The sequence below is a fragment of the Sarcophilus harrisii genome, chromosome 3, assembly GCF_902635505.1.
Source record: "Sarcophilus harrisii chromosome 3, mSarHar1.11, whole genome shotgun sequence".
Classification (NCBI taxonomy): domain Eukaryota; kingdom Metazoa; phylum Chordata; class Mammalia; order Dasyuromorphia; family Dasyuridae; genus Sarcophilus; species Sarcophilus harrisii.
Window position 1 is genome coordinate 225,888,828 of NC_045428.1, and position 25,715 is coordinate 225,914,542.

A 25,715-nucleotide genomic window follows, 5' to 3' on the forward strand; every position below is an offset into this window, starting at 1 on the left:
AAATTTCCTCTCTTTAATTTTCCTGTTTGTTTTTTTTTTAGCAAAATCTTTTTTGTACTAGTGAAGAGTTGAGTTGCTAAATTGATTAGTTAATTTTATATAAAAGACAAACAGAAAGGATCAACTAAGTCAAAATTTTTTCTTGGCAAAAATAAATCTCATGGAGAGGTCCATCCTTTAAAAGTGAACATTTATCAGAATTTAATTTAATAAAATACTGTAAAACAGATATATGCTTTTATTTTTTTATCCATTTTTTGGCATATTAATTTTTCATTTCACTCAGCAAAGACTGATAGAGGCAGCATTTTTTGTGTTTTTTGTATTATCACCAAGTTAAATGTGCTCTTACTTTATTGTACTGTTAATTTCTTCATTCTAATATTGCCAACATTGATTTTTCAACTTTTTGGTCCCTTGTAGTATACTCTTTCTCTTAGTAATTGGAACAGCCTATTTAGAAGCTCAAGGAATTTGGGAGCCATTTCGAAGACGTCTGTCATTTGAGGCTTCAAACCCTCCTTTTGATATGGGAAGACCATTTGATCTCAGGAGAATTGTTGGTATTCCATCTGAAGGAAAGTAAGTTCATAGCAGTAATAAATCCTATCTAAGTAAATACTCATATATAATATTTGTAAAAAGCTTAACACATTTCTTAGAACATAGTAGGTACTATGGAGAAATGTACTTTATCATTATTGCACAAGCAAAAAAATCAACCTAATTCTGATTGGAAAATTGCTTTTTTATTATAGCATTGAACTGCAAAACACCCATTGTAGAGACAACTTGTTTGTAATATTGGCAAATGTTTTGGGAGCCAGCACCTGACAGTTCACAAATTTTTAGATAGATAGAACATTTTTGTTGTTTTGGAGATCACTTTTATTTCCATTGATGTTCTCCTAGAGTATTTTATGTTAATGATGAATTGACTACAGAAGATCATTTTTATTTACTAATGTATATTACAAGTATGCTAATATGAAAAATATGTTTTGCATTTGCAATTTCCACATTTAATTTATATCATGTTGCTTGATTCTTCAGTGGAAGGCAAAGAGGCTGGAGGGAGGGAGAGAATTTGGAACTCAGAATTTAAAAAATAAATAAATAATAAAAATTTTGACGAGGAAAATATATGCTGTATATGAATTTCATATGGATGTGAAATGTTGATTCACCATTAGATTCCATGCAGTAGTGCTTTCTCTTGGTAACTAATGCTGTACACCTCAATAATCAGTGAAGAACTCTTGGAGCCCTAATTCCTTGGTGTTGTTTTATTGAAGCAGCAGAACATTTTTAATCTATATATTCTGATAATAACTGGTCCTTTTTCAGTTTGAACAGTCTTGGATCTGACACCAATCACAGTTCCAGTAGGGGAATCTATGGAACAGGAGGTTCCTCATCCAGATCTAGTTCAGGAAATCATAAGCACTGCAATCCATCAGTTCATCTGCACAGCAATAGAAACTCAGCTGATGTTGAAAATTTCAAATCTAAAAACAATTCAAACATTACTAGCAGGACTTCTACACAGTCTGCTAACAGAACAGGTACCCTAGTGTTGGATTCAAACACAGTAACACAGAGTCATACGGCAGGCAGAAGATCCAAAGGAGCAAAGCAGAACCAGCACCACAGTCAGGTCCTGCTGGAACAGCACTCCCCACCTCCACCAACAGTGCCTCAGCAACTGGAGCATCATCCTGAAAGCTCCATGCCCCTTCCACCACTTGCTCACTCTTCCCACCCAGAATGTGGCAGCAATTTAAGACACAGCTCAGAAGATTCAGATATCACCAGTCTTATCGAAGCCATGGACAAAGATTTTGACCACACTGAATCCCCTTCACTAGATGTGTTTACAGAACAACCTCCATCTCCAATGTCAAAAAACAAAGGTAATGGGACTCTTTCTTCAATGCTAACAGGATAATTATAACAGTGATATTCATCCACAAAGTGTATATTTTAAAACTAAGATGCCTTGTCTTTTCAAAAAATAGTCACAAAAGTTATTTCCCCCAATAATTGAAGTTATTTAAGATTGTGTTTAGTACTTGAGCATCATAAAAAGATTGTCTTAGCTGCGGGAAATATTGGGCATTTCTTACTTCATGGGTATGTATTCAGTGTTAAACCAATGGCTTTATTCAAATCCCTCCCCCAAACCAGCCATGACCTTCATTAGCTGTATGATCCTGGGCAAGTTAATCAATCTCCTTGATTTCCAGTCAACAAAATTTACAGATGGATGGCAGTGATGGAGGCCAACAATCCCAGATTCTTCTAGTTATTCCCATGTGTTTAATGTTATCAATCCTGAATTGTAAAGTGATGCATTCCACATCTTCCTCATAAGTGAGGGCAGAATCTTTCCATTGTTCTCCCCTTTGAATCAGATGTCTAGCTAATTCCTGATTTTTAAGAGTAAAGTGTGAAAAAAGCTATAAATGGCCATTTATTGTGTTTTGATTTTTAAATTGATCTCTGCACCAGTAGCATGGTATAATGGTTCTTCAATCAGGCAACCTGGGTGCAAATCTCCATCTCCAATATGACTCCTGTGACTGGGAAAGTTTTTTACCCTTCCTTCCTAAATTGAGTTCTCTCCTCTATTGAATGAGTAGACCTTTTTGGCTTCTGAGATCTTCTCTAGCTCTGAATCTGTGGCAGTGTGCTCCTTCTAAGGAGAACTTATAAGATTATGTCACTTCCTCTTGGAAATTCAATTCTTTCAATTTTGTAATTTAATTCTTTTAAAGTAGACTTTTGAATTTAATAGCAACTTAATGCCATAAAGTCATTTTTTCATAAATCATAATCTAGTTTATTTTGGCAGATAATTTTATTAGCTTAAAATTAAAGAATAGGAATGATATTTCTATTTTTAGTTATATTGTGTTACAAATGAATTTTAGTTTTTTCTTTTTAATGTTTTATAATGGCAAACATTTATTATTTACTTTTGTCCTGGAGAAAATTTTACAATGACATGTATTTTCTTTTTTTTTAATCATCTAAAGTAAAGATCTGAAACTCACAACTTGGCCACATACATCTCTTTTCTTATAGTCCCTATAAGACAGGAATTCTTAACTTTTTGTTCCATGAACTCCTTTGGTGCTTTAGTGAAGCCTATGGATCCATCCTCAGAATAACTTTTTTAAAAATTCATAATTGAAGAAATGCTCAGTGTTATTCAGAGGTTAGTTAAAATAAAGATGTCATTTTCACAGACCTCTACCCATGTCTTTAGGCTCTCTGGACCCCAAAGTTAAGAATTCTAGGGTAAGTTACATTGTCAACTCTTTCATCTCTTTATACAGACATTCACAAAAAGTATTTGGGAATCTTTTGGGTTGTTTTTTATTTTCCCCAGTTACATTTAAAACATTTTTTTTTTTCTAACAATTGTTTTAAAACTTCAGGTCCCAGATTCTCTCACTTATCCCCACTCCTACCCCCCATTAAAAAAGCACATGTGAAGTTATGGAGAACATTTCCATAAAAGTCATGTTGTTAAAGAAAATATATATCTCCCCTCTTTTAAAAAAAAAAAAAAAACTAAGAAAAATAAAGTAGGGGGAAAAAAAGAGTATGCTTCAGTATGTATTCAGATAAATTAGTTCTTTCTCTAGGTCTGGATAGTATATTTCATTCTAAGTCCTCCAGAGTAGTCAGAGTAGTGTGCAGAGTATGATCATTGCACACAGAAGCTATTTGTAAAGATAAAAAATTTTAGATAGTAAAAATAGATGAATATTATAAAAATGAAATTTGAGTTTGAAACTAATCTAAAGGAAAAACAGGTTAGGTCCTTGTTTTCCATCCAGAGACATTGATAGTAAAACTATTCTTCCTAAATCAAAAAATCTAAATGAAAAAAATTGTCAGAAAAAGTCTAGAATTTTAATTGCATTAATTAATTAATGCACATTGCATTAATAATTCTTAAACATAAGGAAAACGTGATTGTGGTTTTGAAATAGCCATTCTCACATGTTATCCATTCATCTCTATTGTTGGGTGAGGGAAATGTCTCTTTTTAGGTTAACTATTGAATGATAATCATTAAACTTCATATTGATTCTGGTAGTATTGAATGGCTGTTTGGTGTAGCAAAAAGAACACAGAACTTTCCCTCAAATAGCTTATGTTCTACTATAAAGAAGTTGGGTGGTTGTGCCTTATGTCACTAAAGTGAGCAAATTATATGGTAATATCTTGTGTTGCTCATAGAAGTAAAGATGAAATATAATTATATCCAAGTTAATATGAATAATGATTTTTAGAGAAAATATTAATATTAGTAATATTTTGGTCTAAAATATTAAACATGAAATTGTATAAGAATTAAAGTATTTATTACACATTGCTATTAGGAAACATAAAGACAAACTTAACATTAAAAAAAAAAAAAAAAAAAAAAAAGAACACAGAACTGGTGGGCCCAAAGGCCAGGATATGCAACGAGATTTCTCCACATGGGCAAGTAACTACTGGCAAGTCACATGACTTCTCTTGTCCTCAGTTTTCACATTTATAAAATGAGGGAAGTTTAGATTCAGAATTTTAGAATAGATCATTGTACTAGCATTGGCTTTTTTTTTGTTTCTTTAAATTCTATGATGGCTTTTGATCGAAGTATTTTTCAAAGGAATAAGAAGTTAAGACCATTACAATTTAAATATTATGCTCATAGCTCATATAAGACATTAAAAACTAGATCCCTTTTTTTTTTTTTTTGGGCAACATTTACGAAACAGCAATACTTCTGTCTTATAAAAAAAGCATGAAGATATTAACAATTCCTCTCATTATCATAATAGTGCAACAGGCATAAACCTATCTGATTTCTCCTTCAGACCCCCTTTGCCTTCCCTGAAGCCCAGGGCAGAATATCTCACCAGCAGCTATTTTCTGATCATCTATACTTGTTCCTCTTCACCAATCAATGGACTATCTCTCTTGAGACAAAATAAAGAGATAGCCTCTATATGTAAGAATTTTTATCTTGGCATAACATTACTAGGATAATATATTAAATTATGATACTTTGAAGTAATAGGAACAATATTATATACTTAGTTCTATGTGGGGTCAGTCTTGTCATGGGTAGAACTTAATAGTATAGACTATAACAGTATTTTTAAGCCATGTGGTAGGGTGCTTTGGGTTGGAAATCTAGATTCTAAAATGTGGTTTGGCTATTAGTAACCATATGCCTTTGGCTTATGGTTCTCTGAGCCTATTTTTTCCATCTGTATAAGAGTGATTATCATGTTTACACTATCTACTTCAGTATTATTGTGAAGAAAGAGCTCTTTAATCCTGAATGTAAGCATTATATTTATCAGTTATAAAGCTGCCTCTGAGACACGCTGTATTTGTGTCAATTTGTACAGATGCCAACTTATTTAGACAGTGACTATTAGTAGGGATGATCAATTTTGAGATAAGATGTTTTTATTACTAAAAGGCTACATAAAATGTAAAATTTTCTAAAATTCAGACCTCCACAAGTTTTACTTTTGTGATCTGAAATGTATCAGTAAGTCAAGGACCCATGACTTTATTAGTGTAGGAACTCCTTCCAAAATACAGTGATAAATCAGCCTGTAACTTGTAACCTTAAAGAATTACTTACCTAGAGTTAAGAGAGGTTGTGACTTTGATATGAAATTACTATATGCCCGATTGCAAGTGTAGTATTCCTGCTCAATTCAGTTTTACTCGTTTCAGTTATTGAAATTTGCTCAGATTCAAATCAATAGTCCATCAGTGAGTATTAAATTTCAGCATTGGACAAGGCACTGTGTTAAAGATACAAATATACATAAAAACATATACAACATAAATATGAAGCTAATAAATACAAATACATACAAGGTAGTTTGGAGGGAGGATATTACCATTTGAGGAGCTCAGGAAGATCATTATGCCCAATAGGATTCCTGAGTTACATCTTAGAGGAAGAGAGGGATTGAGTCCATGTGCATTCTAGACATGGAAAGGAGAATGGAATGGCCAGTGCAAAGACGCAAAAATCATATGGATTGACAGTGATTGTCCAATAAAGCTCAAAAGACAGCCTAAAACCTGACTGTGTTGGACTTTAAAAGCTCAACAAAGCAGTTAATATTTTATCCTGGATGCAATAGGAAGCTCCTAGAATCAGTTATTTCAGCGAGTCAAGTGTTCATTTCTGAGCTTAAAGGAAATTACATTATGAAGGATAGACTAAAGTGGGGAAAGACTTAAGGCAGCAAGTAAGTGATTATTGTTCCAGTACTTTCATGGAGACCTAGACTGTTGTATGAGTAGAGACATAGTTGTAGAATATAAGTACAGTTGGATGAAAGAAATGTTTTGAAGGAATAAATAGCAAGATTTGACATTGATTGGACTTATATAGAGAGAGAGAGACTGAGTTGAGAATAAACCTGAAATTATGAACCTGGGACACTAGAAAAGGAGTACTTTCAGTAGAAGTAAGGAAGTTTGGAGGAGGGGGGAAGATAATGAGTAAAGTTTGAGACTTCTTCATGACATCCACTTTGAAAGGTTTACTGATCTGGTTCTGAAGTTCAAGGGAGAGTCTGATACAGGGCATAAAGACCTTGGAGTCACCCACACAGAGATAGTAATTAATTCCATAGAGATACTAATATATTCACCAAGAGAGTATAAAGTGAAGAGAGGACCCAGGTCCTCTTAATGTTGCCATTTTGTAGTGTAGTTCTTGTACTTTACTGATTCCTGGCTGAAATTCTCATACATTCCCAACATACACTCCCAACATATCCACACCTTCATATGCTAGGCACTCTATGTCCACACCCAAGTCAAGCCTCTGCAGATGGATCACCCGTCCATCCTTGCTGCCAGTGAAGCCAAGACTCTGTTCCGAGGCTCTTACTCTTGCTATGTGATCCACCAGCCCTCTTTTCCTGCTCTTCATCTTTTTAATGATATACTTTTTACCACTTTAAATACAGTACTTTTTCAGTTCTGTGTTGTGACTAACTTCTGTATTTCCCAGCAACTTTTCATTCTAAAAACACTGTTTTATTTCATACTTGCAGCCATATCAGATGTCATATCATATCCTTCAAAAAATATTTATATGGAAAGAGAAGACTTTGTCATTAAAATATTTTATAATTTCCTAAATGTAGTCTAACAGTTTCTTGTTCCTTTTCAATTTGGAGCCTAGTTCATTGTCTGTCCACAGTAAATGTCTAGTAGATAGTCTGTGTACTAATTAACTACATTTCTTAGTCAAAAAAAAAAATTTATTAAGTTCCTGCTATGTGTCAGGCTTTGTGCTAAGCTCTGGGGGGTACAAGATGCAAAAGATAGCCCTTGCTTTCAAAGAGCTTACAATCTAAAAGAGGAGAAAGCATATAAACGAATATGTACAAAGGAGGAAGGTTGGAAAAGGCTTCCTGTGGAAGACAGGATTTTATTTGGGACTTGAAGGAAGACAGAGAAGTAGGCAGAGATGAGGAGAAAAAAGAATTCAGGCATAGGGGACAGCCAGGAGAAAAAAATGCCACAAGGTGCAAGTGTCTTATTTATGGATCAAAGAGGCCAAAGAGTACACAAGAAGAAGTAAGATGCCTAGAAAGGTAAGAGAAACCTACATTTACATTCCCTCACCAAACAGGATTTTGTATGTGATTGAGGCGGTAATACAACTCAATAGAGTTTATTTGAACCACTGGCCTTGGTCTGCCAAACCCCAGGCGAGACAATAGGTATCCTTTATCTACTGAGTTTCCATAGGTTGGCAGCTTTTGAAGGGTTATGGATTATACTTTGTAGGCTCTGTGGTATCCTAAATGTGATGCAGTCAGCATGTCATTCACTAACAGATATTTCTGTAGGACTTTACCATTTTTTTCTCTTTGACCTCTGTACAGGATGTCCTCCGTAACAGTGGCCAATACTTTTGGCAAGAATGTTTCCCTGTTCTGTGCCTTGCTTGGTATTATTGATAGGTGATTTTCTTTGAAAACTCTGATGTATAGCTCTAATGTATGCATAAGAAATATGTTGTGGGAAAAGAAGGTGAGATTTTGCTGAGTCAAATGCTTATTTTAATAGTTGGTAAACATTAAACCTAGTGGAATTCTTTATTTTTTAAGTCTTTTCTCCATAATACTTTTGCCTTTTGACATTTGTGACATTGCTTTCTCCTAATTCTCTCCCTGCCTGTCAGATTACTCCTTTATTTATCATTCATTTACTGCCTTTAGTGTTTCTCAAAAGACTGATCTAGGCTCTCTTCTCTGTCTACAACTCTCTTTTGATGTTTTTACCTTCTCCCAGAGTTAGTAGCCATCTTTAATAGATGTCTCCTCCTATTCATATAAGCCATCACTCACCTTAGTTTAGACCCTTCATCTTTTCTCACATGGATTATTGCAATGGCTTCCTAATTTCGTACTAAACTTCTGCAAAGACAAACCCTCTGTATATGTAAGAGATCCCATTCTGTCCTGTCTTATGCAATAGATTTCCCCCTCTATCATCTCCATTTCTTCCTGCCCCCTGGCTGCTTTCTACCTGCCCATAAACATTGCCCTCTGTCTCTGCAAAAAATATTTCATTTTATACATGATACCTGCCAGGTACCATCCCACATCTTTCTTCCCCTTTTGTAGCTGATCTCCTTGAGAATACTGTCTGTCATAAAAGAGTAAGAGCAAAGGAAGTGGAAACACTTAAGTCTACAATCTGAGTTCTGAGTTCATCATCTAACCCAAAGTGCTCTTTGTATTTACTGATGGCCTTTTCTCTCACTTGCTATCTTTCTTGACCTTTCAGCACCTTTTAACAATATTAGTCGCCCACCTCTTTTTTGACATTATCTTCCTTCTACTTTCTAATGACACTAATCTTCCCAGTTCTCCCCCTACCTGACTGCTCCTTTCAGTCTCTTGCAGTGTCTTCACCCAAGTCATCTCCATTAACCATGACTATGACTATATACCAACACCTTCCCCCCCCCCCCCCCCCCCCCGACTCTCTTCTGGTCCTTTTTCTCTCCATGACCTTGTTCACTTTGCGATTTCATCCTCTTCCCATGGATGATCAATTTCTAATCTATACCTAACCTCATTACTGACTCCCTGTACTATAGACATCTTCAAGTCAGTGACCCTTAAATTGAAAATTTAACTTATTATCTTTCCTGTCAAACTCTTCCCTGCTCCATATCTCTTCTGTCAAGAGCATAGCAATCCTCCCAGATCACCCAATTTTGTAACTTAGGTGCCATCCTTGGCTCCTCTCTTTTCCACCCCCTCCTCCAATTTTACCTCTAAACATCTCTCATCTGAACCCTCTGACCCTGACACTGTCATCTCCCTGGGGAAGACCCTCATCACCTCATGCCTTATCAATGTACAATAATAGCCTACTGGTGAATCTTCCTTCTAGAAGCCTCTCTCCACTCCACTTTGCCCTCCACTCAGTTGTCAAAGTAATCCTTCTAAAGTAAAAGCTTCAGTAAGCTCCCTTGGTTCCCTACTCCCTCTAGCATCGAAGATAAAATCTTTGAGCACTCGGAGCTCTTCACAACCTGCTCCCCCACACCACTTTTCAACTTTTCTTAAAGCCTGCCAGGCACTCTACACTCCAGTGACCTTGGCCTCCTTGCTGTTCCTCAGAAGAGACCCTCTGTTTACTCATTCCCTGAAATGCTCTCTGTGCTCATCTCTTGACTTGCAGGGACTATTCTGTAATTTTTTTTTTCTTTATATTTTCAGTTCCTACCATAGTAGCTTACATATACCAAAGTTAGTTGAATTTCATTGAAAGGCTAAAAACCACTTTCTTCATCAATAAACAATACCTACAGAGACAGCAAGCCATAGTATATAAAGAACTGACCTAATTCTGAGCATTTCTTGGTGCCCCCAAGCAACTCTTGAAGATTAAATATTTTACACCAGTGAAGTTCTGCAATCAGAGAGGGAGTTCCTTCCATGGAAGGTCTTTCTACTAATGAAATCAACAAATCTAAAATAGCAACAACAGAAAATAAAGCCCAAAAAAGCTATAGTTGGTTAGGAGAGCTGAGAGAACCTTTAGAGAACCGAGCTACAATGTTCTCCAATAAGTTGAACACTCTCCCTTCTTACCTCCATCTCCTAAAATCCTTGATTTCCTTTAAGAATCAGATGAATGACCACCATTAGCAAGAGGCTTTTCCCAGTTTCCCCAGCTCCTACAAACTTCCCTCCAATGTGTGTGTGTGTCTGTTCATATATTGTCTCCATCACAAAATTCAAACTCTTTGAAGAGTTTGACGGCAAAGACCATTTTCTCTGTATCCCAAAGGCCTACAATACAGTTCTTGGCATAGAGCGTTCAATAAATGCTTACTCATTGATTCTTTTATGTTTTGCTGAGGCAATTGGGATTAAGTGACTTGCCCAGGGTCACACAGCCTGGAAGTGTTAAGTTCTGAGACCAGATTTGAACTCAGGTCCTCCTGACTTCAGGGCTGGTGCTCTATCCACTGTGCCAACTAACTGCCCCTTAATCACTGATTCTTAGTGGTTAATATCTCTTCACATCTCTTTTATAGGGCATGGTGGTGGTTGTTAAAGACTTAGAATCAGGAGTATTGTTTTGTTCTCCATAGGGAAAAGCAAGCCTCCTCAGCGCAAAGTCAAACCACTCAAGAAACGAGAGGAGAAGGAGAGAAGAGGAAAGGGGAGACCACAAGAGGATGAATTGAAAGATTCTCTGGCTGATGATGACAGTTCTTCTACCACCACAGAAACCTCAAATCCTGATACAGAACCACTTCTGAAAGAGGTATAAAACTATTAAGCACAAAAGATTCTTCCTGTAGTGGAGAGGATGCCCCATTATAGACAGTCATGTTCTAGAGAACAGTTCGATTCCAAGGATGTCTGGGTTTTCCATTTCAGCCTCTTGGCATTAAGTAAATCATTTTACATAACACTCTCTCCATTTCCTCAGGGAAAAATAAAGGACAGCTGTCAACCTCAGAGTTGTATTTGATGAAGCAGTAGTAAAATAAAATACTTCAGACTGGGGGGAAGCTCTTCTAAAAGTCACATTTTACCTGAAATCTGTAACTTAAACAGTTTGTTTCAAAATTCGGGTATCAAAGGGAGAAGCAGAAGGACCACTTTTATTTTATTATATAGAGTTCTTTGTTTGACCAGTAGAAAATAACAGAACCAGCCAATGAAGTAGCTTCTTATTTCATGATACTGATAGTCGCCATAAATTAGAGCATAATTTGTAAGATAGTATATTAATTTCCCTGAATCACTATTTAATTTTGATATCCATAATAGCTGTTCTAATTAAATTTAGTATTGACAAATTCTTTAATGTTGCCATCAAGAATTTGTATCTAACTTCTTATCTCAGAAGATTCCCAATGTTATTGGTATTCATTAATTTTTTAAAATATATAAAAATATCTTTTACTTTTCACATCAAGAAGGAAACCGACTTCCACCTTTTGACATTTCCTCACATTTGTTGTGATGCTTTATCTATATTTTTAATGCTACATAAAAAGTGATAATTTAAACCAGTTACTAACAAATTTATGAGTTCCATATTTCACAACCTTTTCATTATATTACTTTCAGAGACATTTTTTTATTTTGATAAATGTTTAAACACCAGTTACTTAACTCTTCTCTTTTCCTTTTGAACATCATCTCTCTCATTACCTCCTAACATTACCCTTACAGACTGATCCTCATCTTTGTACTTTTACTAAATCATTTCATCAATTTCACAGAAGTACTGGTCAATAACCTTCTATAAAGATTCAATTCAAAACTCTTCTCCAAATTTTCTCTTTAAATAAGACAATGCTTTTTTGCATTCTCCTTTTTCTCATCCACTCATATGTAAGGTGAACTGTCCTAATTATCAGACCTATTTCACCTTTAGCATGTAACTTATTTTCTTCAACTGTCACTTTCCTCATATGGGGGTAAGTTTTTCACTACCATCATTCAGGTGGAGTTGTAGAGAAATGATCCTATACATTTTATAAGTATTTTATGTAAATATGAATTGTTATTGCTATATAATCTTGTATCTTTTATAATAGTATTGGGATGGGAGGGAATGAACTGTGTCCAACTAAATATCACACTTTGTGATGGCATCCATATGTCTCTTCAGGTTCCTTAGATGTTGCTCATTAAATAAACATAATCAACAGATTTTCAGAAATAGGGAAATGTGAAGGAAAAAATATTTTTCAGGTTATTTCTGTGACTTAGCACCCAGTATGGTTATAGAAATTAACAGTGTTAATCCAGTTTTTCAAATGCAGTCATTAGTGTCATTAATAGCCATGAGTTGTAAAGTTGGAAATTGTTCTGGGATCGGCTTGATTTAGGCCAGTCTTCTAATAATCTAGATTTAACCCTGCAAACAAATGAAACACTTATCATTCAACACAGCCATAGCAGAAGGGTATTCCACAAGGACAGGCATTGAGTATACTTCACATTGGTTTAGTTGAATTCTTGCATTCATTACTCATATGATAGAGCAGCTAAACTTCCTGTGCTCCCCCTCTCACATGTCCATGGCTACTTTATACTCAAGTTAGAAGAAAGTCTCAAGAAATGTGTCTATATCATTTAAAGAAAATGTTATGATGTCGGAAAATGGGGACTGAAGATGTTGCTCCTATTGCAGGAAGGTTATGGAAAATTAATTGATTATGCTTAGTCAACTTGCCAGGGAATATTTCAGCAGTAAGAAAAAACATTGCATTGTTGCTCATCTCAATGAACGTTCTAGATTTGAACAGACTTAAGGACTAAATTATCCCCTTTCTGAAAGTGTCTCTTAAGGTAAAGATTTGGGCATGTAATCAAAGGGTTGAAGTAGCTTAAATTTTTATAGCCTACGCTATTCTTAATGAAAGCAGAATTTTGCTAATAAAAGTTACCAAAACTTGTCATTTTCCCCAGGATCTCTATATGTGATATTTGGCATTCTTTGTCACTCACCCAACTCCAGTCAAAAAAGAAACATTTTCTCTTTGAGAAGTTTGGCAAGCTAGAACCATTCACAGAAATTGAGATGATTCACTATAAAAAGATAATGAGAGTGAACACTGTGCTTGTAATAAGGGTATAGGTTTATTTGATGATTTTATGTCTAAACAGATTGTGTGTAAACAATTTCACAGGATCCCGAACGGCAAAAAGGAAAACACGCTGCGCCTGATAAACAGGGAGGTGAAATGTCTCAAGTGAAACAGAAAAGCAAAAAGCTCTCAGCAAATGTGAAAAAAGAAACCCCAGCAGATGTAAAACCCCTCAGGTAACACACACAAGAAAATCATCATGTAGAATAATGCTGCTCCAAGCTTGAGGTCAGGGAAGTCTGATCACAGCAGCAGGTGGTCGTGTGTACGAGTCTTCATCTTGCAATTTCTCATTTAGAGAACTTCTGTAGGTAAATGCAAGTGATATGGACTTTATATGCTAAGAGGCACATGGTAATGTACTGGAGAAAAGAGCTCTTGATGAGGAGTCAGAGATGCTGAGTTCAAATCTCAGCTTTGCCACTTACTAACCAGTGTGATGGTGATCAGGGCAGGGAACCTCTGTGACTTTGGTTTCTTCATCCACAAACATGAGGGCAGTTGACCTATCTGATCTCTAAGGTCCCTTCCAACTCTAAAAATAGAATGTTTCATTTTTGTTCATTAAACTTGGACCTCTTAATCTCTAATTTCTCAGTATTCCCTAGAAGTTGGGAACTATAAGTTGCAGAGTAGGGAATGTTCTTCACTGGAAGGACATTACCCAGATGAAATGACCAGTCCAATAAAAAACAATAATAATAATAATAATTGGACTTAATAACAAATGATATCCTCCGATAAACTGTAATAAATATTGGAGTTATATTACAAGTAATACCATTCATTGTGCCTTGAAATCTGGTATAAAATTTAACATTTTAAGGAAGTTAACACTTAACATGTATCTGAAGAATACATAACAAAACCTCACTGTTTTTGTTGTATCATCTTATTTGTGTACATCTTGATCCATAAATCTTTAAAACATGTCACTAGAGGGCTAATAATTCTGAAGGAAGAACACAACAAGAAAATGCTAACATTATTTTTATAAAATTAAATAAAACATGGTAATTGCATGTTTTATTTTATCTATCCCATATGAACATCTTTTGCTCAGTATAATCACTTCTCCTTATTGACTAGTAATTTTAAGAATCCAAAGGAAAAATTGGAAATCTTTCAGTTCTTTGGAAAAGTACAGAATCAGCACATTAAAAGATTATCAATTTTAAAATTAAACCCAAACTACCAAAAAGTGATCATAGAAAAGATATAACCCTTCCCCAACTTAAAAACACATGTACATAAACGTCTGTCTTCCTTATCACCACACATACCCCACCACTGTGCTAGAGAGCATAGAGCAGCTCTCATCAGAACAATTATTTAAAGATGGTGGTAGCAGGAAACAAGAATTGAAACACAACTATTGGAGAGTCTATGGGCTCTGAAGTATAAGTAAAGAAGAAACTAAGAAAATTTGGAATCATTGTAAAGAATTTAATCTCAGGTATCAAACTTTTATTTCATTTTGTTCTGCCTGAGCATGTACTGTATAAAAAATATAAATAATTTGGGAGAGCTTAATAGGACAAATCCATCTTTCACACATTAATCTGAAATGATTCAGTGCTTACAGTTTTTATCTAAACCTAAATAGGTAGCTAAGAAGCACAGTAGATTGAGCTTCATTCAGTATGGAAGACTGAAGTTCAAATCCAGCTGGACAAATCATTTACCCTTGCTCTGCCTCAGTTCTTCATCTATATATAAACATAGGAATAATAATATTCTGTCTGCCATCATTATTATAAAGATCACTAACATAATAGAAAAGCACTTTGCAAACCATAAGCCTGTTAAATGTTTATTAATTAATTTTTTATCCTGAGGAAATAGGAATTTTGATTTTTAGGATAGGATAGGCATGGACCATTTTAGAGTTAGTAATACACACAGGTAGATGCTGTAGAAGTTCACTTAGAGATACATGAGGGCACTATGGAAAAGAACATTAAGAAAAGGGAGAGTATCAAAAAAACTTCTCTTTCAGAAATTTTTCCTACTTCCAACATTGATCCCAAGAAAAGGAAAGAAATCATTTCTCCTTTTACTTTTTATACCATGTGGCCTCTTGTTTCCACAAATCAGACTAGTTGAATTACATTACTAAGAGGTTTTGAAAGACAACAACCAACCATGCTATTCTGGGAATCTTAACCATTTTTATAACATTGTTTCTATAAGACTGTATTTTTTGAATTTGAAATGATTGACTTACCCAAAAAAAAAAAAAACACAATTCATTCCTAAATTGAAGTCTGCTTGTAAATAGCTACAGAGTTAACAGAGAATTTTAAAATATACATTTTAAATGACTAAACTTTCATTTCTTAGTTAATTGATACCAAACGTTCAACATAATCCTTACATATTTATATTTATCAAAAGTATCCCTTAAATTTTCCTTTAAATGTCGAATGACGCTCCTGCCCAGGCATTAAAAACAAGAAGGGATAAATCTGAATTTCACACCCATGATTGCATTTCAGTTCATTGGAGCTACCCTATACTCCACCAATGGAAAATAAACAACGCAAAAACCTCCCAACCAAGAATACTCTTCAGCAGCATACATTGACAAGTGGATCTAAATCACGAAATCCACAGAAAACAAGAGGTATTGTTCATTTTGATATTACAAATATCCCTTTTGTGTTTTGATGGTGAAAATAAAAATATTGCTTAGAAGCCATTATTGATTGAGGTAGTTTCTTGAATCTTAGGTATGTAAATAAATTAGAGGTATATTTTGAAATAGAGCTAGAAGAGAGGGATTCTCGTGCATTAATGGCCATGTTACTATTTGATTTTGTGCAGGTACAAATAATAAGTTAGTGGACAACAGGCCACCTGTCCTAGCAAAATTTCTTCCTGGTGGTCAAGAACTAGGCAACACCAGCAGCTCAGAAGGGGAAAAAGACTCTCCCCCACCAGAGTGGGATTCTGTGCCAATTAATAAAACCGGCAGCTGTAAGTACACTGAATTAACGACAAAGTAGTTTATTTAATGATGAAGAAAAATGTATATCTATACAGTTTTTATAAAAACTAGTATGCATTGCTTTAAGAAAATCTGTCACACAAAAGTCTGTATTTATAAAACAAGTTAGAGGGTGAATATTTACTTTATAAAAGAATTTATTATTGACATCTTGTAGTGCATTGAAAATGTTTTCTTTGTTTAATATTTTAACTGAATTTTGGATTTTATTTTACTTTCTTTACCAATTTCTTTTATTTTACTTATCAACATAAGTCTATTATGATTTAAAGTAAACATCACGTACTTTTGCTATAGGGACATACTATACAGAAGTTAAATTCAAATCATAAACTTGTAGAAGATGTGAAATCAGGATCTAATATGAAAAGAATATAAGGAAAGATATTGATGAGGATGTGATTCTAGACGTAGAATAGTGGCATAGGACTACTTCAAAAAAATAAAGGACTTTCTATCTTGGTCCTTTATTTTGTCTGCCTTTTATTAGAGAGGAAGTAATGAAGAAGGAAAAAGAGGTGTAGAATGAAAGGAACAGTAAGATAAGCAATTAAAGTATGGAAACCTTACAGTCCTTCTGCGTTGCCTCATTCAGGCATGCAAGTAACACTAGTTTCTCCAAGCTTATGCCAGTGGAATGGGAATGCTAGCAAGGGTTGATGAACTCTAAAAACGTTGAGGAGTCTTCTGGCCACTGACAGTCCAAGAACTAGCTCAACCAAATTCAGAGAGGCTCAACACTAGGAAGATTGTCACCATGTAAGCAGTTCTTTAGCCATGGAAATGCATGAGATAAATAAATCCAAATTGGCTTTAGGTACTGTACAGACCCTTTCTTCATTTAGAGTAGCAGGCTGTCACCAAAAAGGATCCTATAGTCAGTAGAAAATCTACAGATATTAATTTAACTTGATCATTTAGATCTAAAATCTTTGTCCATTGATCAGGGAGCTGATCAATATTAAGACAGATTTATATGGTATGATGCTTCTATCATGTCATGTTTTCAGCATGTTACTTTTTATGAGTATAACCCTAGGCAAAACATTTAACTTCTTTAGATTTCAGATTTCACATCTGAAAAATAAGGAAATTAAACTAAAGTCAGTTAATAAACATTTATTAAGCACCCACTACATACTGTGCTAAGCACAGCCTATACAAACAAAAAAAGACAGCCCTTGATCTGGAAGGTATCCTGATCTAATAAGGGAAACAACATGCAAACAGCTATATATTGGCAGTGCATTAGACAGCTTTTACTTTCCACCAAAGGGCAAGACTACTTCTTGGATTGTAAAGCATCCCTTTCTTTTAACCTAGAAAACCAAGCATGAATGGTTCACGTATAATACTCTACACTTTGCTAATAATTGGCTCTGTGGGTGGAAAATGCATTTTTCCATTAATGCCACTATTTTAATTAAATTAGAGATATGAGGTGTAAAGCTATTAAGTAATGGCATATAAGACTTATGATGGCAGCTTCTAACCTTAGCGTTAATAAAGAGCATCTGAGGCCTTAGTAATAATACTTGGTAACTACTATTCCCAATCTTATTGCTCCTTTTTTATTTATTTATTTATTGCTCTGTATCAATTTTCTTCCTCCCTTTATTTTCCTCTTTTTTTTTCCTTTCTTTTCCTCTCCATGAATAGTGGACTTTCTATTAGTTTCAGAAGGAATTTCTTACTGAAGGTATCAAATAAAGATTGATGAACTCTGTTGAAGATATTTATATAAAATACAACATAGACAGACTAGCTGGCTTAGGAAATGTCATGTATCATGTCTGATGAATAATAATTAAATCAAAACTATTAGAGATAGAAAGATATAGAAAGGAAATTTGATAGAATTTTCACTGGAAGGTACTGTAATCGTAAACTGCACATTTAAACATCAGCCTAAGAAGAGATGTATTATCCCTTGCCTCATTTTATACTCAAGGCATTTGATGGACTCTAAACAACTATATTTTGATAAAATTATTTCTGTCTGGCATAAAATAATTAAACCAGTTTTTAGAACTAGCTATTCAGGGACCAAGAACATTAGGACTATTTTCTCTTGAGACTCGTATTTGAGAGGTATATGGATATAAACAACTTGGATTACAGGACCTTATAAGAACATCCTTAGAACAATGAGGACTTTGTTCTTAAGAGTATCAACTTGTAAAATTACCAGTAAGAGAAAACATCAAAGATATAACCAAATAATAATGGCTTTTTGCCAACTGCAACCCATTTTGAAGTCGTAGTGAGTCTTCCTAGTCCCCATACTATTACTTCTGTTCCCTAGGAGCAAGAGATTCCTCACCTCCTCCTCTCAAATATAGAAAGAGGTGAAGGAAACAAAACGGTAAGAGAACCATGAGAATCCAACAAAATTTGCTATTGTTGACCATCCTTGAAGTCAGATTAAAGTTACATATAAAATTTGTAATTTCTGCAGTCTTATTGCAGAGATATGTATTAGCTTTCAATTGTTTCCTTCCATAAGAAGTTGAGCTTCAAGTCTCTTTAAGTGGTGCCCCCAAAGTTTTACCTCAAGGTAAGACTGATGTAATAAGAATGAAAGTATTAAATTAATGAGACCTCTTTTTGATTTCTCAGCTACTGATAGTCTTTATAAATTGTCTCTGCAAACCCTCAACGCAGACATTTTCTTGAAGCAACGACAGACCTCACCAACCCATGCCTCTCCATCTCCACCCCCTGCATCTTTCTCCTATGTTCCCCGAAGTTCTTACAGCAGTATTGTCAACAGCAGTACCAGCAAGTAAGTAGAAATCTCTATTTTCTGTTAAAAAGACTTCTTAAGATACCATCATTTATAGGTGTATTTAAATAATTTTACTTTTAAATTTATTATATTTTTAATTTCATTAAAAGTATAATAAATCATACTTTTATATATAAAATTATAATAAATAATAAATAAAAATAAATTATACTTTTAAATTTAAATAATTTTAATTTTAAAATGTTTAGCCTAGTTTCTGTTACTTATTTAATATTTTACAACATCAACAAAATAGGGAGTTTTCAATATCTAGAGGCTGATTAAAGATAATTTTTTCCCAGTTAGAGGTATTCTATAATGATGCATTATTGTTATCAGTTTAGTTCTTGATTTTAAATTATCTATTTAATTTTATTTGTGAAATAGTCATTTGTTTAAAAAGAATCTGTTGAAAAATTTATTCACAAATCATTTCTTTTTCTTAGTCTTTAATAGTCATAAGATAAAGAGAGGATTTTTGTATATTTTCTTCTTTTTCACACCCTTAGAATCTTTTATAATCCCTTAACCAAATCAATTTCCTGATGATTTTTTGGCGTCCTTCCAGTAGTCACTTATTCCTTATTTCTTAGAATTCCCAAAGTATTTTATGTTGTTAAATTGCAGAGGACTAGAATACCACACAACAATCGATACAAGTGACTTCATTCAGCCTATAGATAACCATTGCCAATTGTCTCTAGAAGCGTGATTATAATTGACAATTGAGCACAGTACCTATCATAGAGTTTTGTGAATCTGTGGATATCAAACATGAGACCTGCACACTTCCCAAGGCAGCCCAAGCAAGATTAACATGTAATTGGGAAATATTTAACAAAATAAAAAATAGAATCACATATAAATAGCATTATATTTTTTATTTTATTTGTTTTTGTTGTTGAGGCAAATGGGGTTAAGTGACTTGCTCAGGGTCACACAGCCAGGAAGTGTTAAGTGTCTGAGGCCAGATTTGAATTCAGGTCCTCCTGACTTCAGGGCTGGTGCTGTAACCGCTACACCACCTAGCTGCTCCATAGCGTTATATTTTAAAAATCAGTCATTATGCAATACTCCAGGAATGTTGTGACTCCCCATCCTATCTGACTTTAATACTACTGCTGTAAAGGCCTTACAGGAATTATGAAATTTAGAGGTAAAAAGGACCTCAAAGATCATGTGACCAAACTGAAGTCATCCACATAATAAGTAACAGAAGAGGATTTGGATTCTAGAGCTGACTTCTGATTATTTCAGGGGTCTAAATTCTAAATCTATAGTCTTAAAAACTATTCAAATCATTTCTGAAATAAGTTTGAACTATCTAGTCTTTGTTATATCTAATTCTAATAATAAAAATAATTCTTTTTTCTTTCATTTAAGTGAATCGGAAATGAAGCAGCCTAATGGTAATAAACACAAATTGTCAAAGACAGCTTCCCTTCCTGGCAGGAATGGCAATCCTACATTTGCAGCTGTTGCAGCAGGTTATGACAAGAGCCCAGGTAATTGATCATATTTTAAAACAGTAATATAATGCATAATTATCTTTAATCTTACTTGACTTTGATATATTTGGTTTTTATTGTTACAGGTGGCAGCGGACTAGCAAAAGTATCTTCAAATAAAACAGATATTTCTGGCAGTATCAGCATTTCACACACGCCTGTTGACAGTGATGGCTCGGACAGGTAGCATTCATTGACCATTCCTCATTATTAAAAAGTTTGCTTTTTTAAACCAAGTTTATATTTCATACTTAACTATGCTTCAGTGCATTTTATTCCTGAATTATAAGTAAGAATGTTAACCAGAAATGGTAGCAAGCTTTATTCTAAAACAAAATAGTCCATTGCATTTCTCCAACATGGCAATTACAGAAAGTCTTATCCAGTTTCCCAACATCAGTCAGTTGTTTAGAAGCAGAGAGGAGGAAACTACTTAGCCGTTTCCTCGGTGGATTTTCTGAGTGAGAATGAGAAGAGCTCAGCTCATGTTCAGTACAAGAGGAGGATGCCATGACTCAACTGCATATGTGATTGATATAGCACTGAAATTGGCTATCATTTTAAATTCATACTTATTATTCACTTTGTTATGATTTATTACAAGGATGAGACCCAATTAAGAGAAACTAAAGAAAATAGATTTAAAGGAAGTAAATATGTGCCTTATAATATATCTAATCATTATAAATGGTAGAATAGGCTATAATTTTGATAGATTACCTTTTTTTTAAGTGAATGTATATTTACAATACTTTGCATTTATTAGGTATTCAGTATTCATTGGTTGGTAAATTTTCCTCACAATATTTTATAATATATGATCAAAAATTTAGAAATTTACTTAAAGCTTAAGTATAGAAAAGTGTTCGTTATTATGTCATCTCCTTCCTAGAACCATCCACTATACCATATAAACATAAATCCACAAATAAATCTTTGTGGTATGCCATTTTTCAGTTATTTGTTGGGTTGGGGGGAGGGGGTTGGCTTAATATTTGATTAATTTTTCATATTTTTTTTAATTAATGAATTTTTCACTATCATTTTTTATATATTGCATTTTCTTCCTGTATTATTTAGCTCTGGTTTATGGAGCCCTATCAGCAACCCAAGCAGCCCTGACTTTACACCTCTTAATTCATTCTCAGCCTTTGGGAATTCTTTTAATCTAACTGGCGGTGAGTGTTTGGCACTAAACCAGTAAGTAACTAATCATCCATGGGATTAAAAAGTAGCTTCTTCCTTTTGATATAAGATGAGAAGGAAGGAATCAAAATGGACATGTCAGAACCTGAATGAAGAAAAGGTTTTGAATGCAAAGGAAAACACATTTGTCATTTAAATAGAGATCTGAAAATAATCATTGTTCCTTTAGATAGAAATAAATTAAAACAAAGGTTTGCTTTTTGTGTATCATAGACCCTTTTCTCAGAATTTTTTTTTTTTTTTAATAATTGAAGGAAATGCTAAATTTCAATTAGAGGTGAGTGACAATGAAGATGATGGGATTTTTCTTTTTTTCCTCCAAGTTCATAGACCCTCTGAAAGCTATACTGAGGTTTGGAACTTCTTGTGTAGAGGTATTAGGCTTCTTTTATTTTTATATTTGGAGTTTCCTTGATCCTCATACCAACCCTTAGAATGAAGAACTTCCTAGTGCCTTATTATTAATCATAATACTATGCATAATATTATGTCTCTTATGGAAGAATTAAAACAAAAAAAAAAAAGACAGAAAACCTCCACATGGAAGATTTCTCCTACATATCCATCCCATTAATCCCAAAGTTTAGTTTTAGAAAATGATTTTTAATCTAAATGCTTCAGCATCTTGGTGGATAACAGGGAAGCAGTATTTCTCTGAAATAATAACTTATGGAGTACCTTATTCCTTCCTTGTTATGCATAGATATTGAGAAAGTGGAATTTAGCATTATCTAATAATACTTGGAAATTACATTTTTGATACAACTTATTGACACATATACTCCTAAATAACTGTACATTGAGAGTATGCATAGTACAACAGAACTTCTTAAAATTATGTGACAGAATTAAGCAAAAAAAATTTGCTCCACAAATATTTGTTGAATGAATGTTATGTATTAAATTTTCCATTGGAACCTTAGTAACATTTGCATAATGAAGAAAGGAATTACCATTCTTGTTTTTTCCAGAGGTTTTCAGCAAGCTTGGGCTGTCCCGGTCTTCCTTCAGTCAGGATACCCAAAGAAATTGGAATGAATTTAGCCATGTCCCCTCCTACCTTTGGGACACTTCAGCCACTGATTCTGCTCCTTCTTGGCCCACTAGTTCAGGTTCTCCAACCCATACAACTTCAGTAAGTACCTGTTTTCTTTAGAGTTATTCATCTTTATCATCATATGATAATTTGCCATTGTTGTGATCCAAGTATAATTTTAAACAGTTCTCTTGAATAGCAAAGTTTTCAACTGAAGCTGGAAGTAAGTACTCCTGCTCCCCAACTCTATATAATACATACACTTTGCTACTGGCATACTACTAAACTCAAACACACACACACACACACACAACTGGATCTTTATTACACCATTAGATGAAACATGGGGGAAGGTCAAGAAGTTCTAGATAGAACAGCTAATTAAAACCCAAAATTCTCCAAGTTTTTTTTGTTGTTATTGAGTCCATTTCAGTTGAATATACAATATTCTACTGTTTATAAATTGGAGTGATTATCAACTTCTTTCACAATTTCTCTAATTACGTAAAGGTAGGGAAAAAAACCTTTTTTTCCATGGCTTACTTATGAAGTTATTGTTAAATAATAGCCAAATTGAGACCTGGCTGCAGTTTCCCAAGTAACATAATCTGTTAAGGAGTTTTGTTTTGTTTTTCTTTTAATAAAACCCTGGAATGCAGCAGCATTTTTGCATTTCACTGGTGAATTTTTTTTTTTATTGGTAGAAAATCCTACACTAAGACATTAAAGAAAAAACAAAGTAAACATGGAAATGCCCTAGTTTCTAATATTTGAATTTAAATTTTAAAGGTATCATGAAGAGTCCTTGTCTATTAGAGCTCTCTCTCTAGAATATAGATCTAATACCTCTGTCTGCTATCTGTTTTAAATTCAAATAAGCAGGGAAAAAAAAAAACTGGCATTCTTATATTTTGATTAACATTAGCCACATAGACATTAAAGTTTTAATGATTATATGTGTGGTTTTTTTTTGTTTTTTTTTTTGATACAGTCAATTCTCGGCAGTTCCAGTAGCCTGTGGTCCACCTCCACCCCATTTAGCAGTTCCATTTGGTCAAGCAATCTCAACAGTTCCCTTCCTTTCACCACTCCGGCTAATACACTGTCAAGTATTGATCTTATGGGTAATGAAAACTCCCCCACTCCTCCTACCACCACTATCCCCAATCCAGCTGATGATATGGGACAGACCTATAATCCATGGCGTATATGGAGTCCAACGATTGGAAGAAGAAGCTCAGATCCTTGGTCTAATTCACACTTTCCTCATGAGAATTAAAATTGGGTTTAAAAAAAAGGTACTCATATCCAGATCATGATATGCCAATTTTTTGAGACATCTTTAGGCTATTACTCTCACTGCTTCCCACCCTTTCCCTCCTCCCATCTATCCTGCTTCCCTAGCCAGTCCATATCCTTGCAAAACAGTTATGAGCAAGTCAGGCTTTTATCACTTGTTCCTTTCAAATCTTTCTTGCAATTATGATAGTGTGAGATTTGCTGTTGTGCTTAAGAAAAAGTCTGGGTTTAGTCACCACCTCCAATAAGACCTGTAAATCTGAGCAACTTCATTATTATCAAATTTTTTTGTCATCAGTTCTCCATTTTTTTTATTTACTGCACAAACAAAAATTTGACATTACATCTAAAAAAAATAATAATTTGAGTTATTCAGAAGTCCTGGCATGTGACAATTTTATTAAATTAAAAAGGTTTGGTTCTTAATTTTTCCCAGTATTATGCGCCAAAATCTAATTTAAAGAAATATATACGCACTTTGTGCTAAAAATACAGAGTATTTTTTTAAAGTAAGGCTGTCTTCATTTAAAAGCAGATTACAGAAATGTAAGACAACTTTAAGAGCAAAAGTGTCAGATGAATGTAAGAACATTCTGTTAAGACCATATAACATTTTCTGTGCTGTTTGTACTTGAGGTATGTAACATTTGTAAACCTGAATTCATTTTAAAGTTGAACTGAAATGCACATAGCCAAGTCTTGAAATACAAGATTGAATGTGTATTTCTTAAAATACAACTTTGCATTGTACTTTGAAATAAATGATGCTTTTTTCAAAACCTTGTATCATTTTTAAACAAAAGATGCATTTGAATTCTCAATTCATAAGAAATCATTGTGCCACTGTCCTTATTTTGGGAAAGTCACATGTAAGGATCAGGTAAAAGTGAAATTTTTGTAACAGCCTTCATCATGGACTTCTTTATAACATGATTGAATTACCATGTATTTCAAAAGTAATCACCAAAGAATCTAGATAGAAAATTAAATAAAATCATACCATTTGAATCCACCTTGAAGTCATGTAGTTAGTAATCATCCAGTCAGTCAATAAGCATTTATTAAGCGCCTACTATTTGTCAAACATCATCCTGAAATTACAAAGAAAAGCTTTAAAAAAAAAAAAAAAAAGTCCCTGCTCTTCAAAGTATTACAGTCTAATGTGTCTCAAATGCAGGTAGTAGTCAGAAGAAAGGCTCTAGCATTGTTGAATCAGGAAAGGTAAGATTTTTGGCTGAGACTTGAAGGAAGCTAGAGAAGTTAGGGGTTAGAAATTGGGAAGGGCAGAACTCCCAACATGGGGAACAGATAATAGAAGTGGGAAGAAAAGAAGTAGCAGCAGTGAGAGGTAAAGATTTGAGAACCAAAGATGATAATCCACAAAATTTAAGAAGTATATAGGACATCCAGTTCAAGATGGGAGACGAAAAGTCAGGAAAGAGGTTGGCCCCACAAAAAAAGAATTGACTCCAAGGAGCTAATTAGATCACCAAATGAAATGGCACAAAGAAGTAGTCTGAAAAGAGAGTCCTGTTGGACACTCAGCAATTAAAGGATGTGACGTAGATGAAGATCCAGGAAAAGGAGACTGAGAAAGAATGGTCAGACAGGAAAGAGAACCAGGGAGAACAGCATCACAAAAACATGGCAGGAAGATTATCAGTTGTGTTGGAGGC

The 25,715-nt window shown here is 34.2% G+C and overlaps 1 protein-coding gene across 3 annotated transcripts in view; it reads left to right on the plus strand.

Moving 5' to 3' along the window:
- Positions 1–24,819, plus strand: part of TMEM131 (transmembrane protein 131) — a 216,343-nt gene extending 191,524 nt beyond the window's left edge. For 2 of the 3 annotated variants that reach the window (XM_031959112.1, XM_031959114.1), the window contains 12 exons: positions 424–582; positions 1,348–1,913; positions 10,673–10,848; positions 13,235–13,368; positions 15,691–15,818; positions 16,019–16,171; positions 18,822–18,987; positions 20,374–20,495; positions 20,585–20,681; positions 21,579–21,676; positions 22,676–22,839; positions 23,732–24,819. In XM_031959112.1, coding sequence (XP_031814972.1) covers positions 424–582; positions 1,348–1,913; positions 10,673–10,848; positions 13,235–13,368; positions 15,691–15,818; positions 16,019–16,171; positions 18,822–18,987; positions 20,374–20,495; positions 20,585–20,681; positions 21,579–21,676; positions 22,676–22,839; positions 23,732–24,019 — 2,251 coding nt within the window. In that variant the 3' untranslated portion in view covers positions 24,020–24,819. The remainder of the gene's footprint in view (positions 1–423; positions 583–1,347; positions 1,914–10,672; positions 10,849–13,234; positions 13,369–15,690; positions 15,819–16,018; positions 16,172–18,821; positions 18,988–20,373; positions 20,496–20,584; positions 20,682–21,578; positions 21,677–22,675; positions 22,840–23,731) is intronic. The other variant, XM_031959113.1, reaches the window with a different exon arrangement.
- The last annotated feature ends 896 nt before the right edge of the window (positions 24,820–25,715 follow it).